The 24,806-nt window shown below is 37.6% G+C and overlaps 1 protein-coding gene and 1 long non-coding RNA gene across 2 annotated transcripts in view; one reads left to right on the top strand and one right to left on the bottom strand.

Annotated features, from left to right (window-relative positions):
* Window positions 1-3,028, bottom strand: part of Palmd (palmdelphin) — a 49,059-nt gene extending 46,031 nt beyond the window's left edge. Inside the window, exon 1 of the mRNA XM_013143053.3 lies at window positions 2,403-3,028. Coding sequence (XP_012998507.1) covers window positions 2,403-2,447 — 45 coding nt within the window. The 5' untranslated portion in view covers window positions 2,448-3,028. The remainder of the gene's footprint in view (window positions 1-2,402) is intronic.
* Window positions 1-24,806, top strand: part of LOC134477314 (uncharacterized) — a 58,488-nt gene that overhangs the window by 1,986 nt on the left and 31,696 nt on the right. The gene's annotated exons all lie outside the window — the stretch shown is intronic.

Here is a 24,806-nt window from a genome sequence, read left to right as displayed (position 1 = left end):
TTTGCTTAGAGGAAGACCATCACTTAGTTCTATAAAATTATAGGCATATGTACCTATTTTTTCAATTTTTTGACAATCTTTGTAGTGACATTTGAGACATTTGAAACCAAAGGGAATAAATACAACAGTAAAGGTGATTTTATTTTATAGCCAGGAATTGGTAGGAAAAATTTTAATAAAATGTTCAAACATTTCTAGAGGATAAAGATTTTTCTTTTCCAAAAGGAAGCCTAGGAGTTGTTGCACCTTGGTAAATTGGGCACTGGCCTTCTGAAGCATACGAAAATTACTTTAGTGTGGGACAGCAGTTAAAGTGGGAAGATTGTTTTGTCTAGGTCAGAGACCTTGAAGATTAAATACTTCCAAAAATGAAATAATCCTTGAAAACCCCCTGAATACTGTGTCTTTTCATTTTCCCGGGGAGAATAGCTGAGCTGGCTTCCTGGGTAAGGCCAGGGTGGGGTGGGCTGGCATTTCCCAGAGTGCCCGGCAGGGAGGAGAGGGGCTGTGTTGTTTCCATGGACACCAGTGCTCCATTTTTCCTCTAGGTGGTGACAAATGTGACTAGATTTAGCCTGATGAGGTATAGACTAATGAAAATTTGTTCCCATAATTTTTTCTAATGTTTCCTTTGCAACTTTTGTACAAGTATTCCTTGTCAGCTAGAATTACTTTGTGATTTTATGTTGGAGATTTGTTTAATTTTTTTCGAATAGGATATGTTTAAGTTAATGGAATAATCCAGAAAAGTAGTTTAATGTATATACATTTTAAATCACCAAAAAAGCATATGTTTCAGGAATCTTATAACCACGTGACTGCCTGAAGGCACTATAAGCCTTATTGTCTCTTTTTGGATTTGGAGCCTCAGTGGAAATTCCTAGTGTTGCTGTGTAACTGAACACAGCCGTGTCTCTGGAACATATGTGACTTCAGTGAGAGTTTCAAGGTTCACTGAAGAAAGTGAGCTTAAAATACGGTGAGCCCAGATTCAAAAAAGGCAAGGTGGACTCGCCTTCTCATTGGGGACATGATTTCACTTCGGAGATAGGCACAGTTAGAAGTGGAGCTTGTGACCACATAGCTCACACAGTCTAGTAAAGTAACCTTTACACAAGAGCTGTGATGTGGAAGACCCACGCCAAAAACAACAGAGCACGGTGGAGTTCCTGTCCTTTCAAAGCAGGACAGTTGAAACAGTGGCCGAATTTAACAACAAAACAAAACAAACAACAGTCCAGGCCAAAGTTTTCTGAAGAAAGGAAAATATAATCATTAGACATTAGACATTTAAAAAAAGTACTGTCTTATGGAAAAGGAACAATATCTCTCCTTATTGCTGGCAAAGAAAACATTTTCACTTACTGAAGCCTTTCTGGGTAAAACTGAGAAACTGTATCCATTTAATAAAAATCTTAAATTAGGATTACTATTATTAGTTATGCTTTGAGAATTTGAAGATCAAAGAAAGATGTCCTCCTATCTAGATATAGCAATAGTTTTTCAAAAGTATTCCTTTTGCCTTGATAGCTAACTTCAGTAGCAGAAAATGTGAGAAATTAAGGTGTTGATTTCCAAAGATTTTTTTCTTTTAAAAATTATACCAAAAACTTCAGTGAATGATAAATGATTGTGTTACAGATTTCCAAGTTCTTGCCAAACACAGCATTTTATAAGATAAAAAAAAGCTGGATCACTTAAGAAAAGTAATTCATTTTTTACCTTGACTCTTTCCCAGAACAAACATAAAAAAATGCATTATTTTCCTTCCCAGCATTAACAAAATATTTTCCAAATCCATTGCATGCACTGCATTCCTCCATCAGAATCTTATTCAGTTTATAACTGTGCTGGAAACTGATCTCTGAGAATTAATCTGATACGTGCTTTTACCTCCTTTTCTCCTGTTTAATGCTTTGCCTAAGTGCGCCAACGTTCCCTTGAATTCTGCTAGACTTTCTGGGACATACTACGATACTACAAATAAAAAGTGGCAGGTTATTTTTATTTCTCTTTCTCCCCCTACTCCCTTTAAATAATTTGAACTTTTTGATGCTACCACTGCTTTAAAGTTTCTAAAACCAGTGATCTGTGTTTTGACCTAAGGTAGAAATTGCATTTTTAAGGTACATAGAAGGTTTATGATATCCAGTCTTCCTTAAAAGCTTTGCCATTAAAAAAAAAAAAGATTTACTGTTTAAGATATAGGTACAATCTATGAAAATGAGGAGCTTTTGCCCTGTACTCCTCCAGAGGGTCACAAGGGTTAAGAGAAGCAGAGGCGTCCCAGAGGGTGACAGTTCTGTTTTTCCACTTACAGGGGCTCATGACGGGGGCAGCTAGCAACCCTGCTGTTCCTCTAAGCAACCACCTTAATGAGTTATAACTGTGCGCAGACTTACTGTGATGGCTTGGAGTCTTCCCTTCACCAGCTCAGCTTCTTCCATTCTAGAAGTCGAGCACAGGCAGACGCTGAAGGGAGTCCAAAGCTACCATAAATCAAGGAGCCTCCTTGGGGAGAGGAGCGAGGGTGACAGAAGAGAAGCAGGGAGAAATCCGCTCTTTGCACCGGGGAGAAATAGAGAAACTCCTGGCTTGTCAGGAGCGTTGCTCAGCAGACGCACGGTCAGGCCAGACAGACACATGTAATGAGGGTGTGCTGGGGAGGCAGACGCTGAGGCTGCTGGCACGAGTTGACTGACAAGTTTGAACGGCAGCGGCACAAGCCCTTTTCCTTCAGGAGCTGCCAGCCCTTTGTTGTAATGTGCACAGTTAGCAAGGCACATTTTCTTATTAACTGTTCCTTAGCCAATCCATTATTTTCCAGGAGTGCACAGGGAAGCAACATGCTGAGTGCTCAGTCAGCCTGTGCTCCGGCAACCAGCACCCCCTCCCCACCCCGTGGGTCCCTGCGGGTCCCTACCAAGCTCCTTTACCTGCACTTTCCCTGCACAGCTCACACGGAGAGCTTGGGCACAAGTGCCAGGCGATTTGTTTGCCTTTCCCCCCTCTGTTTGGCTTTAGTAACACTGAAACTTCCAGAGTTACTTTTGAACGTGATATAGTGGTGTTTATATAAGGCTGTCTTCCTCTCCCCCACTTTCCCACTTTTAGCAGTTTGTTGCAAATGTTGGAATCACAGGTCATGGAGGACACAGAGGTGTTAACGTGACAATATTAAAAAGTCAGCCCATCACAAGTGTTCAGCATGGTTTAAACTGCAGGTGCCACCCTGTGTCAGTGCTCGGCTTGGACATGCAGTTCTTTCTTGGACCTTGTTCAGAAATGACACTCCTGGCTTTCAGGACAGTGCCCATGCTGACCTCATGGGTTACGCAAGAGAAAGGAGTGAACCTTTGAAAGTGTGATGAAACATTCTGTAAACTCCAGCAGCCTGATGCTATGAATATTCTCTTACCCTTTAGAAAAAGGCAGTGAAGCCCAGTGAAACTCAGGTCAATGCAGGCAGGATGCTTTGCTATTGACTGTGTCTGTTGTTCTTTCCTTACTGGATCTTTAATCACATTTTGATGTAGTAAACTTAATTACCATCTACCTCATTATTATGTGTTTGATGCCGTCAAGTGCCTTGCTATCAGCACATGACCAAAGAGGTTAAAGGAACAAACCAAACATTGAAGATGTGGTTGAATTTCCTTTGTGTTTTTGACATTAGTAATAGTTATAGCTGATATTTACTGAGCATTTTCTGAAGGCACATGTGTCTTATCCTATTTATCTTACAAGGTGTGGAGCAATAGGTGTAATTGTCTTTCCTTTAAAACGAAGCAACAGGTCCAGGGAAGTAATTTGCCACATAGCTAATAAGTAGTAAAGCCAGGATTGGGACCTCAGCTGCCTGACTTTATAGCAGCATTTATGAAAGCTTGCCCAAGGACCACAGGCAAGGTCAGGCACAGGCTGAAGGTGAAATCAGTCTTCAGGAGAAAGAGTTGGATTCTACCATCCTCCTCCATCTTCCCAGACACTTAGGGTTGGACCAAAACCTGTGGGGTTCTCTTCTAGAGAAATGTAACAGCTCTGGTGAAATAAGATTTCCCCATTTTGTCATTTGGAACTCCTCAAACATAGTCCACATGCAGCGTCTTCACTCTAAGATGAAACTGACCAGTTTCAAGAATCTGAATCATATTTGTGAGTGGTTTATTTATTCTTGTTATTACATCCTCCAAAAAGACATTTAAGGAGACTAGAGAATATGAGACTTGATTAGATTTGGGCTGAGTTTAATTAGGAGTGGTTGGATATTCAAACTTTAAAGAAATCGACTCTTTAATACTTTTGTTTATCTGCAGATTCTGGCTGAAATTAAAGTCATGAAAGCAATCATGCTAAATATCTTAGTCAGAATTGTAAGTGTGCTGTCCCAGAACAAATGAGCAGTCATTCAGTTATTAAACTGTATATTTTCCTAAAATCAACTCTTCCCTAAAATCAATCTCATTTTTGTTATAGGAAGACTCAAGGGTTTTCTAGTGTGTGTGTATGAGGGGACTAGATAAAATAAAACAATCAGGGAATTCAGGAAGGAGTAGAGGTATGACAATTGATTTGTATCACCACGTGTTTATCAACTAATTGGTCTAGTTAGAAGTACTTAATAGTTGCTAGTATTTAAAGCATTTGTTACTCATTCATTTTGTGCATATTTAACGAGCACCTGTCAGACACTGTGCTAACTATTTGGGCTGCATAAATTAACAAAATTCCTACTCTCCTGGAGTTTGTATTCTGTTAGGAAATAAAAGAAAAATTAATAAATAAGCAGAATATAGTATATAAATATGTTTTCCTGAGTCTTCTGAGAAATAAATGTCTTGGGTAGCGTTTTATATTTTTAATGTATTTTTTATTTTTAAGAGAAGAGTATACTTATTCAGAGAAAGAAAGCTTCTGCCTGAGAGAGAGACTGAAGGGGACTTGAGTGAGTTGCTGAGGACCCCACCATCTCTAGGGATTTATGTAGAGCCAAACCGTGAGGTGAGGCAGGTCCATAGTGGGGTGGGTAGCATTTTAAATGCTCGTTTAAATGTGCAAAATTTTATTAGGAATATATATTTGAAAGTGGTGGTGCTGGTAAGTTTGGGAAGTTAGCAGAAAGGACTTGAGCTGGGACAGTTTGGGGGGACCCAAGTTAAAGAGAGGAAGGAAAGTTTGTTTGAAACACCTAATCTGCAGTGCAGTCTAAGAGACTTCGTTAAGACCTTCAGAGAATCCTGGATCCAAAGTCAGCTACCAGGGTGGTCCTGTGTCTCCCAGGAAGGGGCCTACTTTAGCACACCTACCATGCTCAGTCACTGGCTAGGAGTGTCCCCTGTGATACATGGCTGAGAAAGTACACACAGAGATGGATTTCAGAGTGCAACATCTGAGGATCAATGTCTGGGTGGCAAATTCTCATTACAGCTACAGTGATAATAGTTGGAAAGGAAGAACAAGGGAGGGCAGTGCAAATTTAAATTTAGAGTTGGATCATTAAAATATGTTCAGTGAGAAAAGAAAGTGGGGGTAAGACTTTAAAGGTGGGGAGAGGGTATAAATGCTAGCCACTAGGATACTAAGGAAAATAGTACAACAGAAAAAGAGTGTGCAAAGCCCTACGATGGCCCATACCTAGCTCTCTGTAGGAACAAGGCCAATGAGTTAGGGAAAAGGGGCAGAGGGAAGAGTAACAAGAGATGTGGTCAGAAATGGAACAGATTCCAATCCAGGCAGAATCTTGCAGGCCATTGTAAGGAGTTTGTCTTTCACTCTATGTGAACTGAGAAGCCACCGAGATGTTTTGAATAGAGGATTGTTTGCCAAGAATACGAGCAGGAAGAGTAGGTAGGGTGCTGCTGCAGTGATCCAGGGAAGAAGCCATGGTGGCTTGGTCTCAGTGACAGCACTGAGGGTGGTGAAAATTGTTTGAAGTCTGTATATTATTTTAATTTTGGCAGAACCAATAGGATTTTCTGAGATTGGATATAAGAAATTTTGGATAACGCTAAGACTCTTGACCTGAGCAAATAGAGGTTGTTGTCAGTTGAGATAAGGAAGCTATGTTTTTTGTTTGTTGTTGTTTTAGGGTGGGGACAGACCAGGAGCTCCATTTTCAACAGCTCAATTATCCACATGGAGATACTGAATGAACAGTTACACATGGAGTTTAGAGTTTAGGAGTGAAATCTCAGATGGATAAAATTTATTATATTTCTGGAATTAAGCTGATCACAAAATACCTACAACTATAGGAACATAGGAACATAGTCTAGTGAGCTAGTGTGTATTAAAAGCATATATTCATGACCAAATTCGGCCTTTGTAAAATGGAGAGACAATAAAGGTCTGTCTGCTTTCAAGTTTCTTATTAAGCTAGTTTTGCTAGGTATTTTGTTGCCTGCCAATTGATTTCAAAGAAGATGGCAAGAGTTAAAAGTTGTAATATATTACCTGAATTTAAACTACGAGTTATGGGGTGCAAGAGATTCTTACATGGTACCCTTTCTTCCAATGAGTTTGTTTCTGGTGGGAGAGATGAGGCACATATGTGAAGTAATTAAAGTAATTAAATGATTGCATTCATTGTGGGAAGTTGGTACATGTATATGGCACATTTCGATTCTTTTTAATTCCACTTTCCCTCCTGGGAGACATGCATTAATAAAAAAATAAAAAAGTAAATCTGTTGTCATTATATTTTCCTCAAACAAAGTGCTTGCTGTTGCCCTGTTGGGACAGGACGGTACAATGCAGCGCACGGTGGGAAACCTATGGTACATGTGCTGTGGTGGGCACGCAGAGCCCTCTCTGTTGCCACGTGAACCAGATTATCCCAGACCTTGAAAATAGGCAGCTGAAATATTTTCTAAATCTAAAAATGAATTTATTAAATTCTTCAACAAAATTGAAGACAATCCTACATGTCATCAGCAAATCTACAAGGAATTTTCTAGCACTGCAGCAGCTGCAAAGGAAAATTTAGTAATAGATTTTTACAGATCCGTAAGAGGAAGACAACTCTACATTTTCTTACTTTTCCAGGTGAAGCCACATTCAAAGAACTTGATCTTTCCTGCTTACATTAGTTGGATTATGGAAATCTGGAACTGGAGCTATTGAAATTTCGAAAGCTCTATCTGGAAAAATACATTCCGTGGCTTCTGTGTAACACTTGAGAAGACAGAGAGAACAGTGTGAAGGAATGACAAAGGACAACGCAACCGGCAGTTTGAATAGGGGATTGTTTGCCAAGTGCTGAAAACAAAATCCTGACAGTGTGACGTTCTCTGCCACATAATGTTTAGTCAATGAATGCACTTGGGATTGCTTTTCTTACTTTGTTTGGATCATCTTATGCTTGTGAGCAGCTGTTTTCAGTTTTGAATTGTATCACATCTAATATAGGAATCAGACCTGAGTGCTGCATGTGTTGCTCTCAAACTATCTAAGAATGAGCCAAGATTTGACAGATTATCAGTGTATATAAGACAGGAAAGACCATGTTAGTTGTGCAAAAGCACACCAAGTGCAAACTTTCGCCTTTCAGTTAAAAGCTGTTTGGGTCCCTGAAAGCTCTGTTATGTTTTTTTTTTTTTTTTTTTTTTTAAGATGAATGATGTAGATGTATGATTTGCTTTTCCGAATGTAAACCCTCAGGATTAAGGTTTAGTTGCAGTGTTGGCACTTGTGGTGAATCAAAGAGTTTTGGCTTGCAATTAGGTTCACCTTCACTGGCATAGTGGATAATAGTGTGTTAATATAAACCCTAAGTGCAAAGCCACATCAAAAAGAGAGGTTAATGCGAGTTACAGGAAAGCTACTGCATGGATAAAGAAGACCTTAAAAGCAGAAGAGACAGACATCTCTAAGCATTAGGAAGAGGAAAACATAATATGATTGAGGTCCAGGAGGAATATTGTCCTGCCTGAAGCAGAGAGGAGAACTGGATAGAAAGAAGCAGATGAGGGGACTGAGAGAAAGATTGGATCCATATTTTAGGAGAACAGAACACTGTCAGTTTTTCTTAGAACACAGAGGAAGAAAGATTAGATGGAAAGAACTATTAGGAAATGTGAAATGTGAGTGCTTATGGAAAGAATATTGAAAAATCACTGATGTTCTATAAAAGGAAAGGCCCTGAAAATTCTTCCTAATCTTCAGAAGGTCCGAATACAGAGGACAAAAGAACATTGCTATGGTCTGAATGTCTCTTGTCAAACTCATGCTGGAAGTTAATCGCCACTGTAAATGTATTGAGAGGTAAAGCTTTACGAGGTGGTAGATCAGAGGGATATCATCCTCATGAATGGATAAGACATTTTACGAGAATGAGTTAATTACTAAAGGGGGAGTTAGACTCCCTTTTCTTGTCTCTTTCTCATATGTCTTCTGCCAAGTGATGCTGTCTGTCATATCATTAAGATGTAACATGAAGGCCCTCATCAGAGCCATGATTTGACTGGGACTACTAATTTACCAGTCTGTGTATTCTACTGCAGCAACAGAAAATGGATCAAGGCATGGATAACTAGGAAGGACAAAGTGAGAGGAGAAGGGATCTTAAGGATGATGGCAATTGGAATGATGAACAGGGGATATCCAAAAGAACTTAAGTAAGAGGATTAAATTGGAGAGATAGACGAGAACTTGATGAGCTCCAACTTTGGTATAGAAAAATATGGTGAATGTGTGAGTTAAAGAATTATTATGGTAAAAGACACGTTGTCATAAATGTCCCTCAAAATATTCCTTTGTGGCTCAAATACACTTATCCTATCATTCTTGCCACTTTCTGAAGAAGTTCTGGAAATCCTTTCTCTTGAGGGTCTCTAGCTGCACTGTTTTGGCTTCCTTGGTAAATCATTCAAAACTTTTCCTTTCAAGGAAATTCTGACTTTGGGGAGTGGCTAGAAGTTGTGTGATGCCAGATCTGGTGAACAAAGTTAGAAGGAAGACACATGATTTTATGGGCCTGCTTTTCCAGTGGATGGCATTCAACAGCAGCATTCACTGTATTTTGCGGTCGCATCTCACAAAGGAGGACTTGCAGAACTGCTTGTGCAAGTGTTAAGAACAAGAGGGTAGGGGCCGGGGATTTAGCTCAGCAGTGTAAGCGTCTAGCTGGCTAAAACAAGGTCATGAGTTTGATCCTTGGTACAAAAAACAAAGAAACACACACACAAAACACCAAGAGGATAAGTGTGTTCAAAGTAAAGATAAATATTTTGAGGGGGATTAATGGCAATGTGTCTTACTGTAATACATTTCAAAATTTAAATATTCTTCATATATTTCGATTTTACCTTACACAAGATAGAAACTTGGATTAATGATCTGTGATTGACAACCACAGAGCATGAAATCAACTGAAATAGTGACTCAAATGAAAACTCAAGGAAACCAAAGGCAAGGAGTAAACATTTCTAGGATGTGTAAGTGGAAAGACTTTCCTAGGGCCTCTTTGAAACCAGATCTTTGGTTAAGAACTTGGGTGCTCATGCTTCTTACACTTTCCTGAGATCAGCAGTAGTGCCAACCTGAAACCAGAGAGCTTTCTTCCTGCTTCATCTTAGAAAGACTCATTCAGAAAATCCTGACTCCCAGATTTATGTGTGCCAAATAAATTGATTTGCTGTATTGGGGATTTGCTGTATTGGGGATTGCATCCAGGTCTTTCACACTGAGCTATGTTCCCAGCCCTTTTAAAATTTGCATTTGGAGGCAAAGTCTTAATAACTTGCTAAATTGTTGAGACGGAACTGAATCTGAGATTCTCCTGTTTCAGCCTCCACAGGGCTTGGATTACAGGCATGCACTACCCCACCTGGCTTCTCTTTCCTTATTATTATTGTTGACTGTTTTCTACTCCACTGGACAATGTGAGCCTTTTCTTGTGCTTTCTCTAATAGATTTCTGGATGGGATTTAATTGCTGTAGGCTACTAATGAAGGGGTCTGTGAATACGTGAGCACACGTGGTGCAAGAGATCTCTGACACTGCTTTGTTTTCATTCTAGGGAGCTCTACAGAGACAGGGCTACGACATCATCCACTTCTGTATTAGCACCATGTGCTTTGTGGTTTAGCGCATCAGTGCGTTTCAAGGTGATCCAGGGGGCAGGTGCTTATCTTGCCGGAACCTCCCAGCATCAGCAGAGTTACAGTTGTTGCCTACTTTTTTGTTTTTTGGTCTCCAGGACATCTTACTCTCCTCAGGTTTCTCCTGCTTTACAAATCTCTCTCTCTTAACCTTCTTTGCTCAATTCCTTTTCTTTTTGTCAACATTTTAAAGTCGTGTGCACTAAGGCTCAACTCTTGGTGATCTTTTCTAGTCTTCTCTATGCAAATGTCTAGTAATCTTATAGAGTTTATCAAAATGCCCTTAGATGCCAGGATTGCTAAATTAATTTATGTCTCTAGCCCAGACTCCTGTTACCTCTGCCTGGAGCTCACGTCTCCCAGATGTCTGTGGGATGCATCACTTGCCTTTGTCAAATCTTTATTCAGATGCTTCCTTCTTAATGATGTCTACTTGGACCATGCTATGTAAAACCACAACCCTCCCTCCGATGTTCTATTTTTAATCAGAGCCCTTATAATTTTGTACAATACCATATATCTTAGTTACTTTTCTTGATGCTGAGACAAAATATCCAACACATAAAGTTAAAGGAGGAAAAGTTTATTTAACTTGTGGTTTGTGGAGATTTCAGTCTGTATTCAGCTGGCTCCAAGGCAGGGTGGTATGGCAGAAGGGCATCTTGGAGGAGAAACAGTCCATAACATGGCAGGCAGGAAGCAGCAGCAGTAGCAGGAGCTGACCTGCCTTTATGTTCCATCCAGGCTATAAGGCTTTTTGGGTGGTGGTACCAGTTACACCCAAGATGGGGCAACCTTAATCTCAGTTCATGCCCTTAATCCAAGTTTCACACTCTTAATTCACAGTCACACACCAGGCATTTTCAAAACTCCCCAAGTATGAGTGCATGGGGCTTGGGGGGAGGAGCATCTAGATTCAAGGCCTAACACCGTAAAAAGTACTTTTGTTTATTGTCTATTCTTTCACAAGGAAGCAACCTCCATCCAGTGAAGGTTTTTGTCTGTATTCTAAGTACACAGAAAAGTCCTGGTAATTGATGCATATTCACTAAATAAATGCTTAATGATGATAATCACAATTCATTTTATTTTTCAATACAGGTGCTTTATAAATCTATTTAATTAATTGTGAAAGTTTTTTTAACTTTTATTTTTCATTACCACATGCTTGTTGCACATATTTACAGAGTACAATGTAATGTTTGCTTTAATCCATGTGTGCATCGTGTAATAATCAAATTTGGGTAAATAGTTTATCACCTTATTTACCATTTTTTATGGCAAGAATTTTCAAAATCTTTATCTATTTTGTGACATTAACTACATTATTGTAGTTAACTATGTTTACACTACTATGTAATGCCTTACTATATAATATCAGAGCTAATAAGGATTGAGAAATTGACATTCAAAAAGATTAACTAACCTACCAAGGGATTGTAGATACAGTAAGCAATGTAACTAGGATTTAAATCTAGGACTTTCTGGTCCTGAAGTTGCATTTCAGTGCTCTATATCAGTCTACTTTTAATTTTCCTACCTTTAATGAGATACTGCAGCATGAGATTTAACAATCTAAACCTATTACATGCATAGAACAATGCATTATGCATTACATGCAAATTTGATCATTTTGATGATTTGTGAGTTGATTTTTAAGATGGTAATATATAATTTTTTTAGAAATTTATAGATTAGCCTATAACTTTTCTGTAGGTGAAATATATATAGTTATAAATTATATCTACTAGCAAAGAGTAGAATAGTGTATATGATTAATATGCTGCTTTCTTTCTCTTTGAACATTTATAGTTTTTCAGGGTGAGTCTCCTAGAGGTCAAATGACTGCCTCATTTAGTGGAAAAGGATATTTAACTAAGCCATTTGCTTGACTTTTTCAGAGATAAAAGATGCAGCTGTTTTGTGACTATAGCCTCAGTTATATAATACCCTATCAAAAATAACCACAGATAAAAAATAACCTGTTAACAAATCAAACTCTCACGGTAGATAATCTCCTCAAACACCCATCAAACCAACTGAAAAATGTTTTCTAATTCATTTCTCGTCTCTTGTCCTCATAATATGTTACAATTTAAGAATTTGAAATTTTATATTCTGCTTTTTATTGTTTGTAAATGAACACAAAAATAATCAGCATCATAAAAATATTGTATTAACTTTAAACTACAGAAAAAACAGGAGATGACAAACTCCATAATTATCATCCAACAATATTAAGTACCATCAATACTTTAGCCAGCACATTTTCCTCTGTAAGTCTGCTACTTGACATCCAAACCTTGTGCTCGTTCACTCATACAGTGTGCACTAAAGAAGAAGATGAAAAGGACCGTCTAGATTGAACTTTAAATGCCTTTGTTTTGAGAAAGAGCCTTTGCTGAGGACCGTTTGCCTTATTCGTTTTCCTTCCTTTGTTTGCAGGGTAAGGAAGCCGCCCTTCCCTTGTCATTGTTTTTGGGTTTGGGTGTTTTCAAAATTTTTTTTCCACTGTGATACCTTCACTCGTCACTTTCATTTTTAGCTCATCGATTCAATCTGATATTTAAAATACTTGAGCCAAAACATGCTCCTGAAGTCAAAAGTATTCCAAATGGTGCCCACAAGATGTGATAACACATATTCAACTATGTGGTTAAAATTGTAGACTTTGTCTATACAAATTGTGCATCCAGATTGTTCCCAGGAGAGCTCAGCTGGCTTTTGAAGCTGAAAAATTTGACTTTACTTTGCTATGTGTTTTGAAAAGTTATTTTTACTTTTCTAAAAGTTTGTGATTTTAGTTTAAACAACTAAAGTTTTAGCATTTGAGTAGTTGGAAGTTCTTGCTCGAGATTTGCAGAAAGAAAATATTGAATGGAGTTACTGCTGTTTACTGAAATTGTTTGCATTTCTTACTTCCTTTCTCTTTAAATTTGAATCTTTTTTTAATAGCCAAGTGAATGCCCTTACATTTGTGTTGGGATGATAAATGTAAATAGAGATACTGGAACTGATCATTAAGGTGATATCTTCCTCATGAGAAAGCTGCTGACTCCATCCATTGTTCCCCCTGGGCGTTTGAAGGTGGGGATTCCTGGATCTCAAATGCCTGTATTCCCGATGATGTATCAGAGAACAGTTTGGGCAGCATAGGGTGCTATTTGAATACTGGATGTGGAATTGTAAAGGGCTGTCACTACTAAATGACACCTGGTACTCTGAGTTCTGTTCATCTGTTCATCACACATCACACATCAGTAAACCTCTACTGACTATGTAAGCAGCGTCATGCTATGCACTTAAAAGAAGATAAATAAGATAAATGACTCTTCCTTTAGTGGATAAGACAGGAGATAAACTGAATACAAGTAAATACTTTGAGAAACACAAAAAGATTACTAAAGTTAAACTTAGGGTAGAGGGAAATCCTGCTTCAACTAAGTCATTCTTGCAGCTGAGCTGTGTTTGTGTGTTTTAGATTAGATGCAGAAGCCTCAGCTGATGAAGAGAATGAATCAGGAATCAGGTGGAGAGGCAAAAGAAACTTGTACAGTCACAGCTCCTACTTTTTTGAATTGTGATAGACAGACTGAGTGATCTTTACCAGGGCAGATTCTTTAGTAGATAGGATAAACTACTACCAAGTTGTCACGCATAAATTTATAAATCCCATTTATTATATAAGGCTATATATATATATATATTCATACACATGATAAATATAGTTGTTTCATATATTTATTAACAATCCTTAATTAAGCATGCATGCATCAAAACCTTGTTTTCTTCCAAGAGAGATAATAAATGTAGGTGGCTTTGAAATCAGAGAAACTTGGGCTTGTTTCCCAAATTTTCTATTTATTTGAGGAATGAACTTTGAAAAATGGCCAATGTGTCAGAGAGTCTACTTCTTCAGGTGTGTACTGGTGAAAATAGCAAGTATCTCTTAAGATTTTTTATATTAAGATGAAATGAATAGGTAAATGTGGTTATGGAGCATAACAAATGCTTCCTAAGTGGAACTTTATTATTGCTATCATTATTTAACTCTTATTATACAAGTCAAGTTCTTTGAAAGATCTACTAAATTTTGCAGGCCTATTATTATTTTGTTCAGTGGTTTCACATTTGCAGGATGCATCTTTCTACCTGTATAAACCTAGACTATAATTAACTTGTTAAGGAAAAATCTCCGTATCTTCCTTCCCCATGACCAAGGAGCTATCATATGTCTTCAGTTTACAACACAGGAAAATGGAGGCGCGATGGGCTGACTGACTTGGGCAGGTGCCAGTTCATTAGACGGTAACACTCTGACCAGCAGACTTTCCATTAGACTCACGATGGAAATCTTGGAAGGTTTGGTCTGATTCTTTTTCATTATGGAAATATTCTATAAGCTTATCCAATTAGATCTGCTTCTGGGCAAAGCCATCACTCTAAAAGCTAGGGTGCGAGCCAGTTATGTTAAAGTGGATTTACATGGCAAAGCAAGAAACAAGCCAGCTGTCAGTGTATCTGCCCTTCAGCCCACTTCACTATTAAGAGTGAAGGCTCTGAGGTTTTGCTTACTGACAGATTGAATTTTAGACAATTGTAATTTAGCTGGAAGAGTTTTGGAAATAGGGTTTTGAAAGATGCCAACTGGAAGATATTTAACAGGTCTCTGTTTGGAGAGATGGATGCTTTGCCAGTGTTTATTACATGCTTTAGATAAGTTTTTAAAAAGGAAAATTAAATAAAAAGCCCAGAGTTTTTTTTAAAGAGTTATTTTACTATGTTTTAACGTATCATGAAAAATCTTGCTATTTTATCCCTGAATTTTCATACACAATAAATTTTTTGGGGTCCATATCATTTTTTACCTCTCTGCTCCTTTCTTTACTGCTCTTGTCCTCTCCCCTCTCCTTCTTCCCTTTCTTTTCTCTGTTCTCCTCCCTTCCCTCCCTCCCTCCTCCTCCCTTCCCTCCCTCCCTCCTCCTCCCTTCCCCTATTCTTTTTGGTGAGATTCTAAGTGTAGGAGTTAGATTGCTTAATATGTACTCAGGGTAAAGACTGAAAGAATTGCATTATGCCATTGAAGCCACACCGGCATGCTGTAGTGTGGGTGGGGCGAGACTTAAAAAAAACAAGTTCTAAGAAATATAGTTGACACGCACAGAGTTTAGAAATCTCTTTAGGGCTGGATGTTAACTAGGGTCCTTACTCCTGTGGCTTAGAGCACAGCCTAGACAGTGACACAGGTAGCTGCCCCTTTACGCCCACCCACATCAGTGTCTCTCACCACTTTAAAAACATTGATAATGAAAGTATTCCTTTGTAAATATTTAATTTTAATCTTATAAAAATATCTTTGGAAACTTTAAAAGGACTTAAATGTAAATTACTTTCTAAGTGAAATTCCAGAGCAGTTTCTATTTTCCTCATGAACTTCAGAATTTTTAAAAATGAAATCTAAAACTAGTACAGTACCACAATAGTGACTGGCCCTCTTATGGTAGACTCTGAATAGAGTAAGAACAGTAACTCAGTTGGGGAAAAAGGTCAAGCTAGATGAGTATCTCTGGTTAATTTTGTGTAAGTCCCTAATAATTCATTATGCTTTGCCCATTTGACAATTGGATTTTGATCAAGTTCTAGTCTTATTGCCCTCCTTTATTTATATATTTATTTTTGGAAATGAATATAAATGAAATAAAAATCATGATCTTTTAGGGTGTGGAGTAGGTCCATTTTCTGCTGAATTTACCAAATCCACCCGTGGGAGGAAGCAAGAAAGTTCATTTTAACTATGGTCTAATGGAGTATTTTATTTCTGGGAGTTAGTGAAGGCAGTAAGCTTTTCAAGCAGTGTAAACATTTGCAGTTTTGTGTTGAGCTTTGTGTGACTGCTGGGTCTTCTCCTTCACACAGATGTACTCAGTGCAGATGTACGTGCTGACAAATGGAATGCAAACAAATGGTATGTAATGGGTACACAGAGGGGAAATGTACAGAGATTCTCATATGCCACTACAAAAGGTAGCCTCCAAATGCCAAGTTATTTATAAAGAAGAGAGGCAGTGGCTTCCTAGCATCAGGCTCGAAATAAAGATGGTTTTGTTCACAAAAAAGAATGTAATGATTCAGTTCTGTGCATTTGTTTATTGATGATATCTTTTTCCCCTTACGTCTTGACATTCCATCAAAGCACTGCATGCTTCCCTGGGGAAACAACTCAGAGCTTAGCTTTATTTACAAGCTTCATTATGCTCAAGAGCAAAATGTCCCAGCTGATAGAATAGATGTTGCACGGCAGCCTGCTGACCTCTTTATTTGGGAGAAATATTCACTCCTACAGAGCAGTCCTAAATGTTAGCCGATTCACTTTCAGTCTTTTTGCACTTACTGAAACTCAAGCTACTGTCTTTATTTCCTCCTCCTTCTTTAAAGTCGGTAGTGGGGAAGTAATTCAGCAGCACAGTGCCTGCCTGGCAAGAGCAAGTCCCTAAGTTCAATTCTCAGTATTAAAAAAAAAAAAATCAGTAGTGTATTTTCTCTATTTCATGTAAGAGTTTTCAGCAAAGAAAGCTTAGAACTATTAACATGAACTTTACATTTCTCACCTTTGTGTGTTTTGAAGTTCGCAAGTCACCATGCTCATATTACTTTATAATTACCTTGCCAGAAGTGGGTAATGGAGTGTAAGACAGAAAGGAACGCTATCATTAGGAGAATGTTTGTTATCAGGGTATTTGTTGGTGAGCTTCTTGGAGAAATAAGGCAATGACCATGGAACTAATTCCTCGACTGTGAGAATCTAGGAACTTGTGGAAACATCCTAAGTACAAAACTCACATTGATTTAGGAGATTGTTGAAAAGACCTATACTTAAGTTTCAAATAATGATTAGTTATTTCAGGGAAGGAATACTTTCAAGTGTATGACCCAAGTGTTTCTGATTTCAACCTGAAGAAACCTAATATCGTATCCTCAATAAGAAAAGCTGTGAAAACCAACAGTAGGTGCTGCAGTTAAGGTCTAACAAGAACTTCTAAAGACCAGGCTGGTGAGGATCTAGTCTCCAACATGCCAAAATTTGTGAGCTCTGAGTATGCCTGGAGAACACACAGCAGTCTAGCAGAAGAGGACCATCATGATTGAATTAGCAACTTCTATAGAAGAGGTCACCAGAGGATGGACAGGCAATACGAAGAAAGGGCCAGGAGAATGTGGGAACATCCAGGGATAAAAGAGAGGACTAGGACTTGCAGGAATGGCATGGCCTTCCGGCTAGCAGCTCCAGGGTCAAAGGTAACTGTAGTGCTGCTCCATCCTTTACAGCAGTCTGCCTGGTTTTCTAGAACCGTGACCTAGAAGAAGCTGTTTCATTTTGCACAGGCTTTTAAGTTATAGGATAAAATTTAAGCACGTACAGATATAATTGTTAATTTGAAGAAAAACTAGATTTCTCTAAAGTCATTTGGATAATGTCCTTATTTCCCACAGCAGTATCAGTGTAGCTTTTAGTCCTGTTTTTGTTTAGCTCTTGGTTCTTCCCACCAATCCAAGAAGTGCTTACATGTTGGAGCTTGTAGCCAACATTCTGACTCAAGCAGCATGTATGATTAATTCCATATCATGGTCAATTTCATTTATTTTCTTTCATCCAAATGTGCAAAAAGTTGTTGTTAGTTACCTAAATATATTCTCATAAGCCCATCATGCCCTTCCCTGTATCCCTTTCCTCCCTCCCTTTAACCACAGAATTGTCATTCTTGAGGAAAACATAACTAAATGAGTCTAGGTATATTTATGACTTTTCCAAGTATTTAGATCAAACTGAATGATATAGTGGGTTGAAAATACATCCCATGGTTTAAGTGGAATGTGAGCTTAATTTAGCATTCAGGCTTCACTGAATATTGACTGATACACTAAAAGAAATGATTCTTCCTCAAGGAAGTAGCTTGAATCCAGTAGTCCTATTATGGGAGCTATGTTCTACATACCACTTGTGTATCAGTTGGTCCTGTGCTGTTACTTGTGGGGTTAAAGAAAAGCATGAATCACTTGAAATGACACAGATAATTTCAAACACATAGCTAGGAATCAAATGATAACTGAAAGCCTCTTGAGTTCTAAAACCCTTTTCACAAGATCAAATCTTTTAAGGACATGCATCTTTTTTTTTTTTCTTTTTTTGCGGTATCAGAGATCAAACTCATGACCTTGCGCTTGCTAGGCAGGTGCTTATGCCACTGAGCTAAATCCCTGGCCCAGGATATGCATCTTAAAGTCATGATTGTCGCAGCATATTGATTTCATGCATTCAACAAGTATTTATGGTGTACTCACTATAGATCAGGTACTGGAGAGGGGGTTGATGATAGAATACTAATAACTTAGGTTACCTCTGATTTCAGGGACGTTAGGTTTTCTGGTAAAAGGCATGAGAATAGTAAACCAAGTGTTAGACCAAGTGAAACTGTATAAAGAAAACTTAGTAATGTTTTGTTACTGATTAGGAGTAGTTGTGGTGGGATGAGAAGTTTACTTATTTATTTAGGTACTGGGGATCGAACTTAGGACCTTACACTTGCCAGCCAGGTGCTTTGCAGATGAGCTAAATCCCTATCCCAAGAAGTTAATTTAGACTAAGAGGTCAAGAAAAGCCTCTCTGAATTTTCTTGAATTTTCCCAAGCAGAAAACTCAGTTCTTTCTAAATCAATTTCCTCTTTCACAGTTTTGAGCCTATGAAGTTTTGCTTTAAAAGCTACTGTATTTGTTTTTTATGTACTCTTTTAATATTAGGCCATCCTTTTTGTCAGCACTTAATAATTACGCAAATAGAGAGAGAGAGAGTTTGTTTTCTTTTAAGAATCACAGTAAATACCTCTCAAGTAGGGAAAATTTCCTTTAGACAATAGATGGTACTTAAAAAAAAGTCTCAAAACTTTTATAGTCTCTAGCTATGCCCATAGTTATTTCAGAGATAGTATGAGTCTCAACCTCCACCATGAAAAGTTAGTTTGCTTTTAGTAATTCCATGTCTTTTTGAAGGCTTCACACTCAAGGAAGTTGCCAAAGAATCTATTTCAGCTCTTTGCAGAAGTCAGCTATATGCAAACAGGATTAATTGAGGTAGTTTCTACCTAGAGCTGAGCCATCAGACTTGTCAGAAAACATGTCCCACCCAATGTCATCATTGCTAAGTCAAATGACCTGTCTTTTGTACTCATTTTAACCAGTTTCAGGAGAGACTGGATTCTGGGATGAATCTTTCAAGGGTGGTAAATTTCGTGCTCTCTAGTCCATCCCATGATTTCCAATAGGTGGACTGGACCTGAAACAGTGATCAGGGCATATCCTTATGCGCCTTCCCTTGATTTAAAATTTCTTCTTATCTTTCCAGGGGCTGATAACCAAAGGTCTCCTCTTTGAAGCCTTCCATTAATACTAAAACTAATTCTCTCACATGTGTTCCATGCCCGTTGTGTCTACTTCAATTTTAATAAATAATTAATTTTTAAATAATGACTACTAATAACTAATAATAAGTAGCTATTTTATTACTTAATAAATTGCAACTTCAAATATCTATATGTCTGGTTATCTATATGTTTGTCAGAACACAGTTCTGCAAGCTCAGGAGTGTTATAATTAACTGCTAGTAAATGCTTATTGAACTGTTAATGTCAAACCCACTAAATGTATTTTTGGTGAATTTTGTATTAAAAGTTTACAAAGACCATTTGATGGCATTGGGTCTGATTCCTTTTACAAAAGGTGACAATATATCATTTGTTCTACAGTGGGTCTCAATTTTAGGTGGAAATGTAGTTGCTCCTATGACACTGCTATTTATTCTTTTAAAAATTTTTATTAATATTATTTATTTTTGCCATTGATTCTTGATAGCAAGGATCAATTTCACCCAAAGACAGATGTATTCATCACAGAGGAATTACTGGGTAGTGAGAGAAGAAAGGAAGAGAACATACTTTATTTGCATTCATTCTTTTCATTCTTTTCAACTGGCCAGGCTTGGGGGGCATAAATGGGGAGTACTAGAGTACACATCTCAAAATACATTGGAATATCTAGCTACCTCCCGTGACATTTCTAAAATTTTGCAATTATTATGACTAAGTAGTCATTAGGTGTGAGCAGCTGTAGTAAGCTTTGCCTTTCTTATCTCATTTAATGCTCACAGTGATGCTATAAGACAGGTACCTAGTTTTTTCCACTGGACATTGATACCAACAGCAGTAAGGAGATACATACCTAAAGTCACACACAAAACCTGCAGCAGAGTGAATATTTCAGCCATTTCTACCGAAAGCTAAAGAGATCTAAGCCTTGTGCTCTGAAAGTGCTGGGTTGGTTTGGTGGTTGAGGTGTGTTTCTGCAGGAAGCATTAGCAACTTTGGCAGCAGAAGTGCTCCGGATGATGGCGAAGCTGCTTTCACAGACGTTCACAGAGGATGACTTGTTAGCTGGACTCTTAATCAAATCCCAAGAAGTAGAGCTTCTTTTAGTGTTTGTCAAGTTCTTCTTTCCTTTGGTCTATTTTAGTGCTGCCTTCTAGCTGTCCGAAGCCCCCTGAACTCAGCTTCTTTCTGTTACCTTTGATTCTGGAGTGGAGTGCATGGCCTTGCCAAAGTGTATCTCAGGACACCTCCTACAGCTGAGACTTTCTCTGTTTAAAAAGCAGCGTTATCAAGATATAATTCACATGCCATACAATTCAACCAAATAATTTTTAGTACACAGTTGTGCCTACATTATTATCACAATCAATTTTAGACCACTTTGTCACCCTCAGAAACTTCTTGACCCTTTGCAGTCATTCCCAATCTCTCTGTACTCATATTCCCAGGTAGTCATTAATCTATTTTCTGTCTTCACAGATTTGCCAGTTCTGCCAGTTAACTATAAATGGAATCATACAATATATTATGTAGTATAGTGAAAGTCTTATTTAGTATAATAAAGCTTTATCTGTGCTATGCCATATATCAGAACTTTACAAATTTTTACTGCCATATAATATTCCATTGTATGGAAACACCACATTTCATTTGTCTGTCCAGTTGATGGACATACGAATTGCTTCCATTTTTTGGTTATCACAGGTAATGCTGGTAACATCAGTTGGCCTTTTTATTTTTCTGCTAAGAACTCCCATTTCTTCATGGCAGAGATCTGAGGTAGGGATCAGAGATCCCTGAAATAAGTCTACCATAATTCATGCTGAGCTGTAGATACCTGAGAAACTGAGTGTGTTTTAAAACAGAAATGTTACAGCAAACTTCTAGCTGGTAACTTCATTGTACGTAGCTCCTTTTGAGGACTGAGGTCTTCATAGTGTCTTTTTCTTAACTGGCTGCCACTTGTCATTATTTTCTACTCAAAATGCCTGAAGAAGCAATTTAACTGTCTATTGCTCAAAAATCTTCTGATCGTTTCAACGGTATTGTGTGTGATCCTTTCTCATTTTCTCCTGCTCACGTGTATTTGTTTCTGCATTTCTCCCTGGATAAATTAAAGATTATTGTCAATTTTGTTACTCCCCATAATTGCAGTATCTCCACGATCTCTTCTCACTCTGTGACCAGGACTTCTACTCGCCAGCTCATTCCTTCCAAAACTATGGTCTCAGAAATTTTCCAGATCCAACCTCCAGCTCTCCAATTCATTAATCCTCCAATCCTGTCAGTGTGTCAGCCTCGCGATGTCCTCTCTTCCCTCTTGATCAAATTTAAATTCCACTTTTAACTACCCCAGGCGTGCCCTTTCACACGCCCCTAATTCCTTGTCTGTTTTGACCTTTGTGTTCTGTTTTGCCCAAGCTGTAAGCTAAGTTCATCTCCGTGTTTACTGCACACAAAACTGGTGAATCTGAATAAGACTAGAGAAAAACAGGTCTTGCCCCACTGTAGAATTTAAACAGAATCCACAGTAATTTTATGACTACATACTTCAGGTGAGTCTGTGGTTTTTATGACTCATTTGTAATACTATCTGGAATTATGTTTCCTAAGTCTATTTACCTTCCCATTTTTCTAGTTAATTTTTTATTATCTCTCCCAAATCCTTTTAAAATTTTATTTTAAAGAGAAAAAACAGAATTTCATAATGATAATGGAAGAGTAACAATGGTTAGCATATTGCATATTGTTATATTCAAAGTGATTACTCAGACTACAAGATATAGGCTTGAAAAAAATTATCCAAACGTTAGCACAAACTTTTCAATGAATGGTGAGAAATTAGGAGTATAACTATCTTAACACACACACACACACACACACACACACACACACACACACACACACACATATATATGTATATATATATTTTTTACTTTTCCCTTCCTTCTTTTCTCCTTTCCCCCATTCCAGATTCTCTTTTCTTTTGAATAGTTCCCATTTCACAATATCTGTTGTACATTTTGGATGCTATTACTCTTTCACTTTTCTTACACTAGGGATACAATATGATATTTACACATATGAGTTTGATTTATTTCACTCATCAGTATGATCTCAAGTTGCATACCTTTACACCTATAAAAGCCTCAAGTTTATCCTTCTTTATAGCTCCACTGTATAAAAAATATCACATCTTCTTTTATCCATTCCTGGTTTGATGTGCATTTGTGTTGTTTCCAAGATCTGGCTATTACAAATTGTGTTGTTGTAAACATGGGTGCACATATATCACTGTGGCATGATGTTTTCAGTTCTTCTGGGAAGATAACCAGAAAGGGAATAGCAGTATTGAGTGAGATATCCAATCCTAGTTTTTTGATGAATCTCTACACTGATACCCTGTACTACATACACTGTATGAGTCTATGCTCCCAACAACAGTAGAGAAGCATTCCTTTTTCCCAATAGCCCCACCAACATTTCTTATTGATTGATTTCTTGATGGCAGCCATTCTTTTTGGAATCTCAAGTTTTAATTTATATTTCTTGAGTGACCAATGATGTTGAACATTTCTTTATGTATTTACTTGTTATTTGTATTTCTTCACCTGAGAAGTGCATATTTATCTCAGATGCCCATTTTTGTGCTGGGTCTTTGAATTTAGTGGGCCTGATGTTTTTGAATTCTTTATATGGTCTAGATATAAGTCCTTGGTCTAAGAGAAAGTTGGCTAAAATTTTTTCCCATTCTGTGGGTTTTCCTTTCACTCTGTTGGTGATTTCTTTTGAAGTGTAAAAGCTTGTTAATAAGATGAGATCCCAATTGTTGATTGTTCGAGGTACTTCTCATGTGGTTTGCATTTTGTTCACTCTTTGCCTACACCATGTCTTCACCATGTCTACTTTGTTTTCCAGTGGATTTAGTGTTTCTATTTTAATATTTAGATTTTTGATCTATTTTGATTTTAGTTTAGAGCATGGTGGTAGACATGGGTCTTTTTTTTTATTTTCGAGTACCATACTGATTTTATCACAGTAGTTTTGTAGTATAATTTCAAGTCAGGGATTGTGATGCCTCCTGCCTTTCCTTTGTTGCCCAAAACTGCTTTTGCTATTCTAAGTCTCTTCTGTTTCCAAATGAATTTTAGGAATATCTGTGGGGTGTGTTAATGGTAGTTTCATTGAGACTGCATTAAATATGTATAACAATTTTGGAGGTATGGCCATTTTCACTATGTTAGTTCTTCCTATATCCATGAGTAAAGGATATCTTTCACTTTTTGTTATCCTCTTCACTCTCCTTTTTAAGAGTATTATAGAGTCCGTTGTGTAGATCTTTTACATCCTTTGTTAGATTGATTTCTAAGTATTTCAGTTTTTGGATGGTACTGTGAAAGGTGTTATTTCCAAAGTTTTTCTCTCAGTGAATTTGTTGTTCATGTATAGGAGTGCTATTGATTTTTGAGTGTTGACTTTCTATTCAGCAGTTAATGACTGCTGAATTTGTGACTAATTCTAGTAGTTTTTTGATGGAATTTTTGGGGTCTTCTATGTAGAGTACCATGTCATCTGAAAATAATGATAGTTTAAATTCTTCCTTTCTTATCTTATTCTTTTTATTTGTCTTTCTTTCTAATATCTTTGGGTAATGTTTCAAGAATTATATTGAATAGGAGTGGTGATAGTGAACATCCTTGTCTTGTTCCTGATTTTAGAGTGAAAGCTTTCAGTTTTTGTCTATTTAGTATGATGTTGGCTGTTGATTTGTCATAGATTTGAGGTGGAGATCATCTATTCCAATTATCTTTAGGGATTTAAAATGAATAAGTATTAGACTTTATCAAAAGTTTTTTCTGCATCTATTGAGATGGTCATGTGATTTTTGTCTTTGGCTCTGTTGATGTGGTGTATTACACTGATTGATTTGTGTATGTTAAACCATTCATGAATTCCTGGGATGAATTCCACTTGGTCATGGTGTATAATCTTTTTGGTGGTTTCCTGTATTTTTTTTTGCTAGCATTTTTGACAGTTTTTACATCAGTGTTGATTAGAGAGGTTGGCCTATATAGTTCTCCTTTTTGGTTGGTTTCTCTGGTTGTGCTATCAGAGTAATACTTGCCTCCAGGAATGAGGTAGGGAGAACTACTTCCCTTTCAGTTTCATTAAAGAGTTTGAAGAGTATTGGAGTATTGTATATGTTGAACCCTCTCTATATCCCCAAGATGAATCCTATTTGGTCATGGTGTATAATATTTTTGATGATTTAATGTATTCTATTTGCCA

This window comes from Cavia porcellus, unplaced genomic scaffold (genome assembly GCF_034190915.1).
Source record: "Cavia porcellus strain 051 isolate PalLab524CR breed Dunkin Hartley unplaced genomic scaffold, mCavPor4.1 scaffold_1, whole genome shotgun sequence".
NCBI classification, from domain to species: domain Eukaryota; kingdom Metazoa; phylum Chordata; class Mammalia; order Rodentia; family Caviidae; genus Cavia; species Cavia porcellus.
The sequence above is the reverse complement of the archived record's forward strand: the minus strand, read 5'-3'. Positions and strand labels throughout refer to the sequence as shown.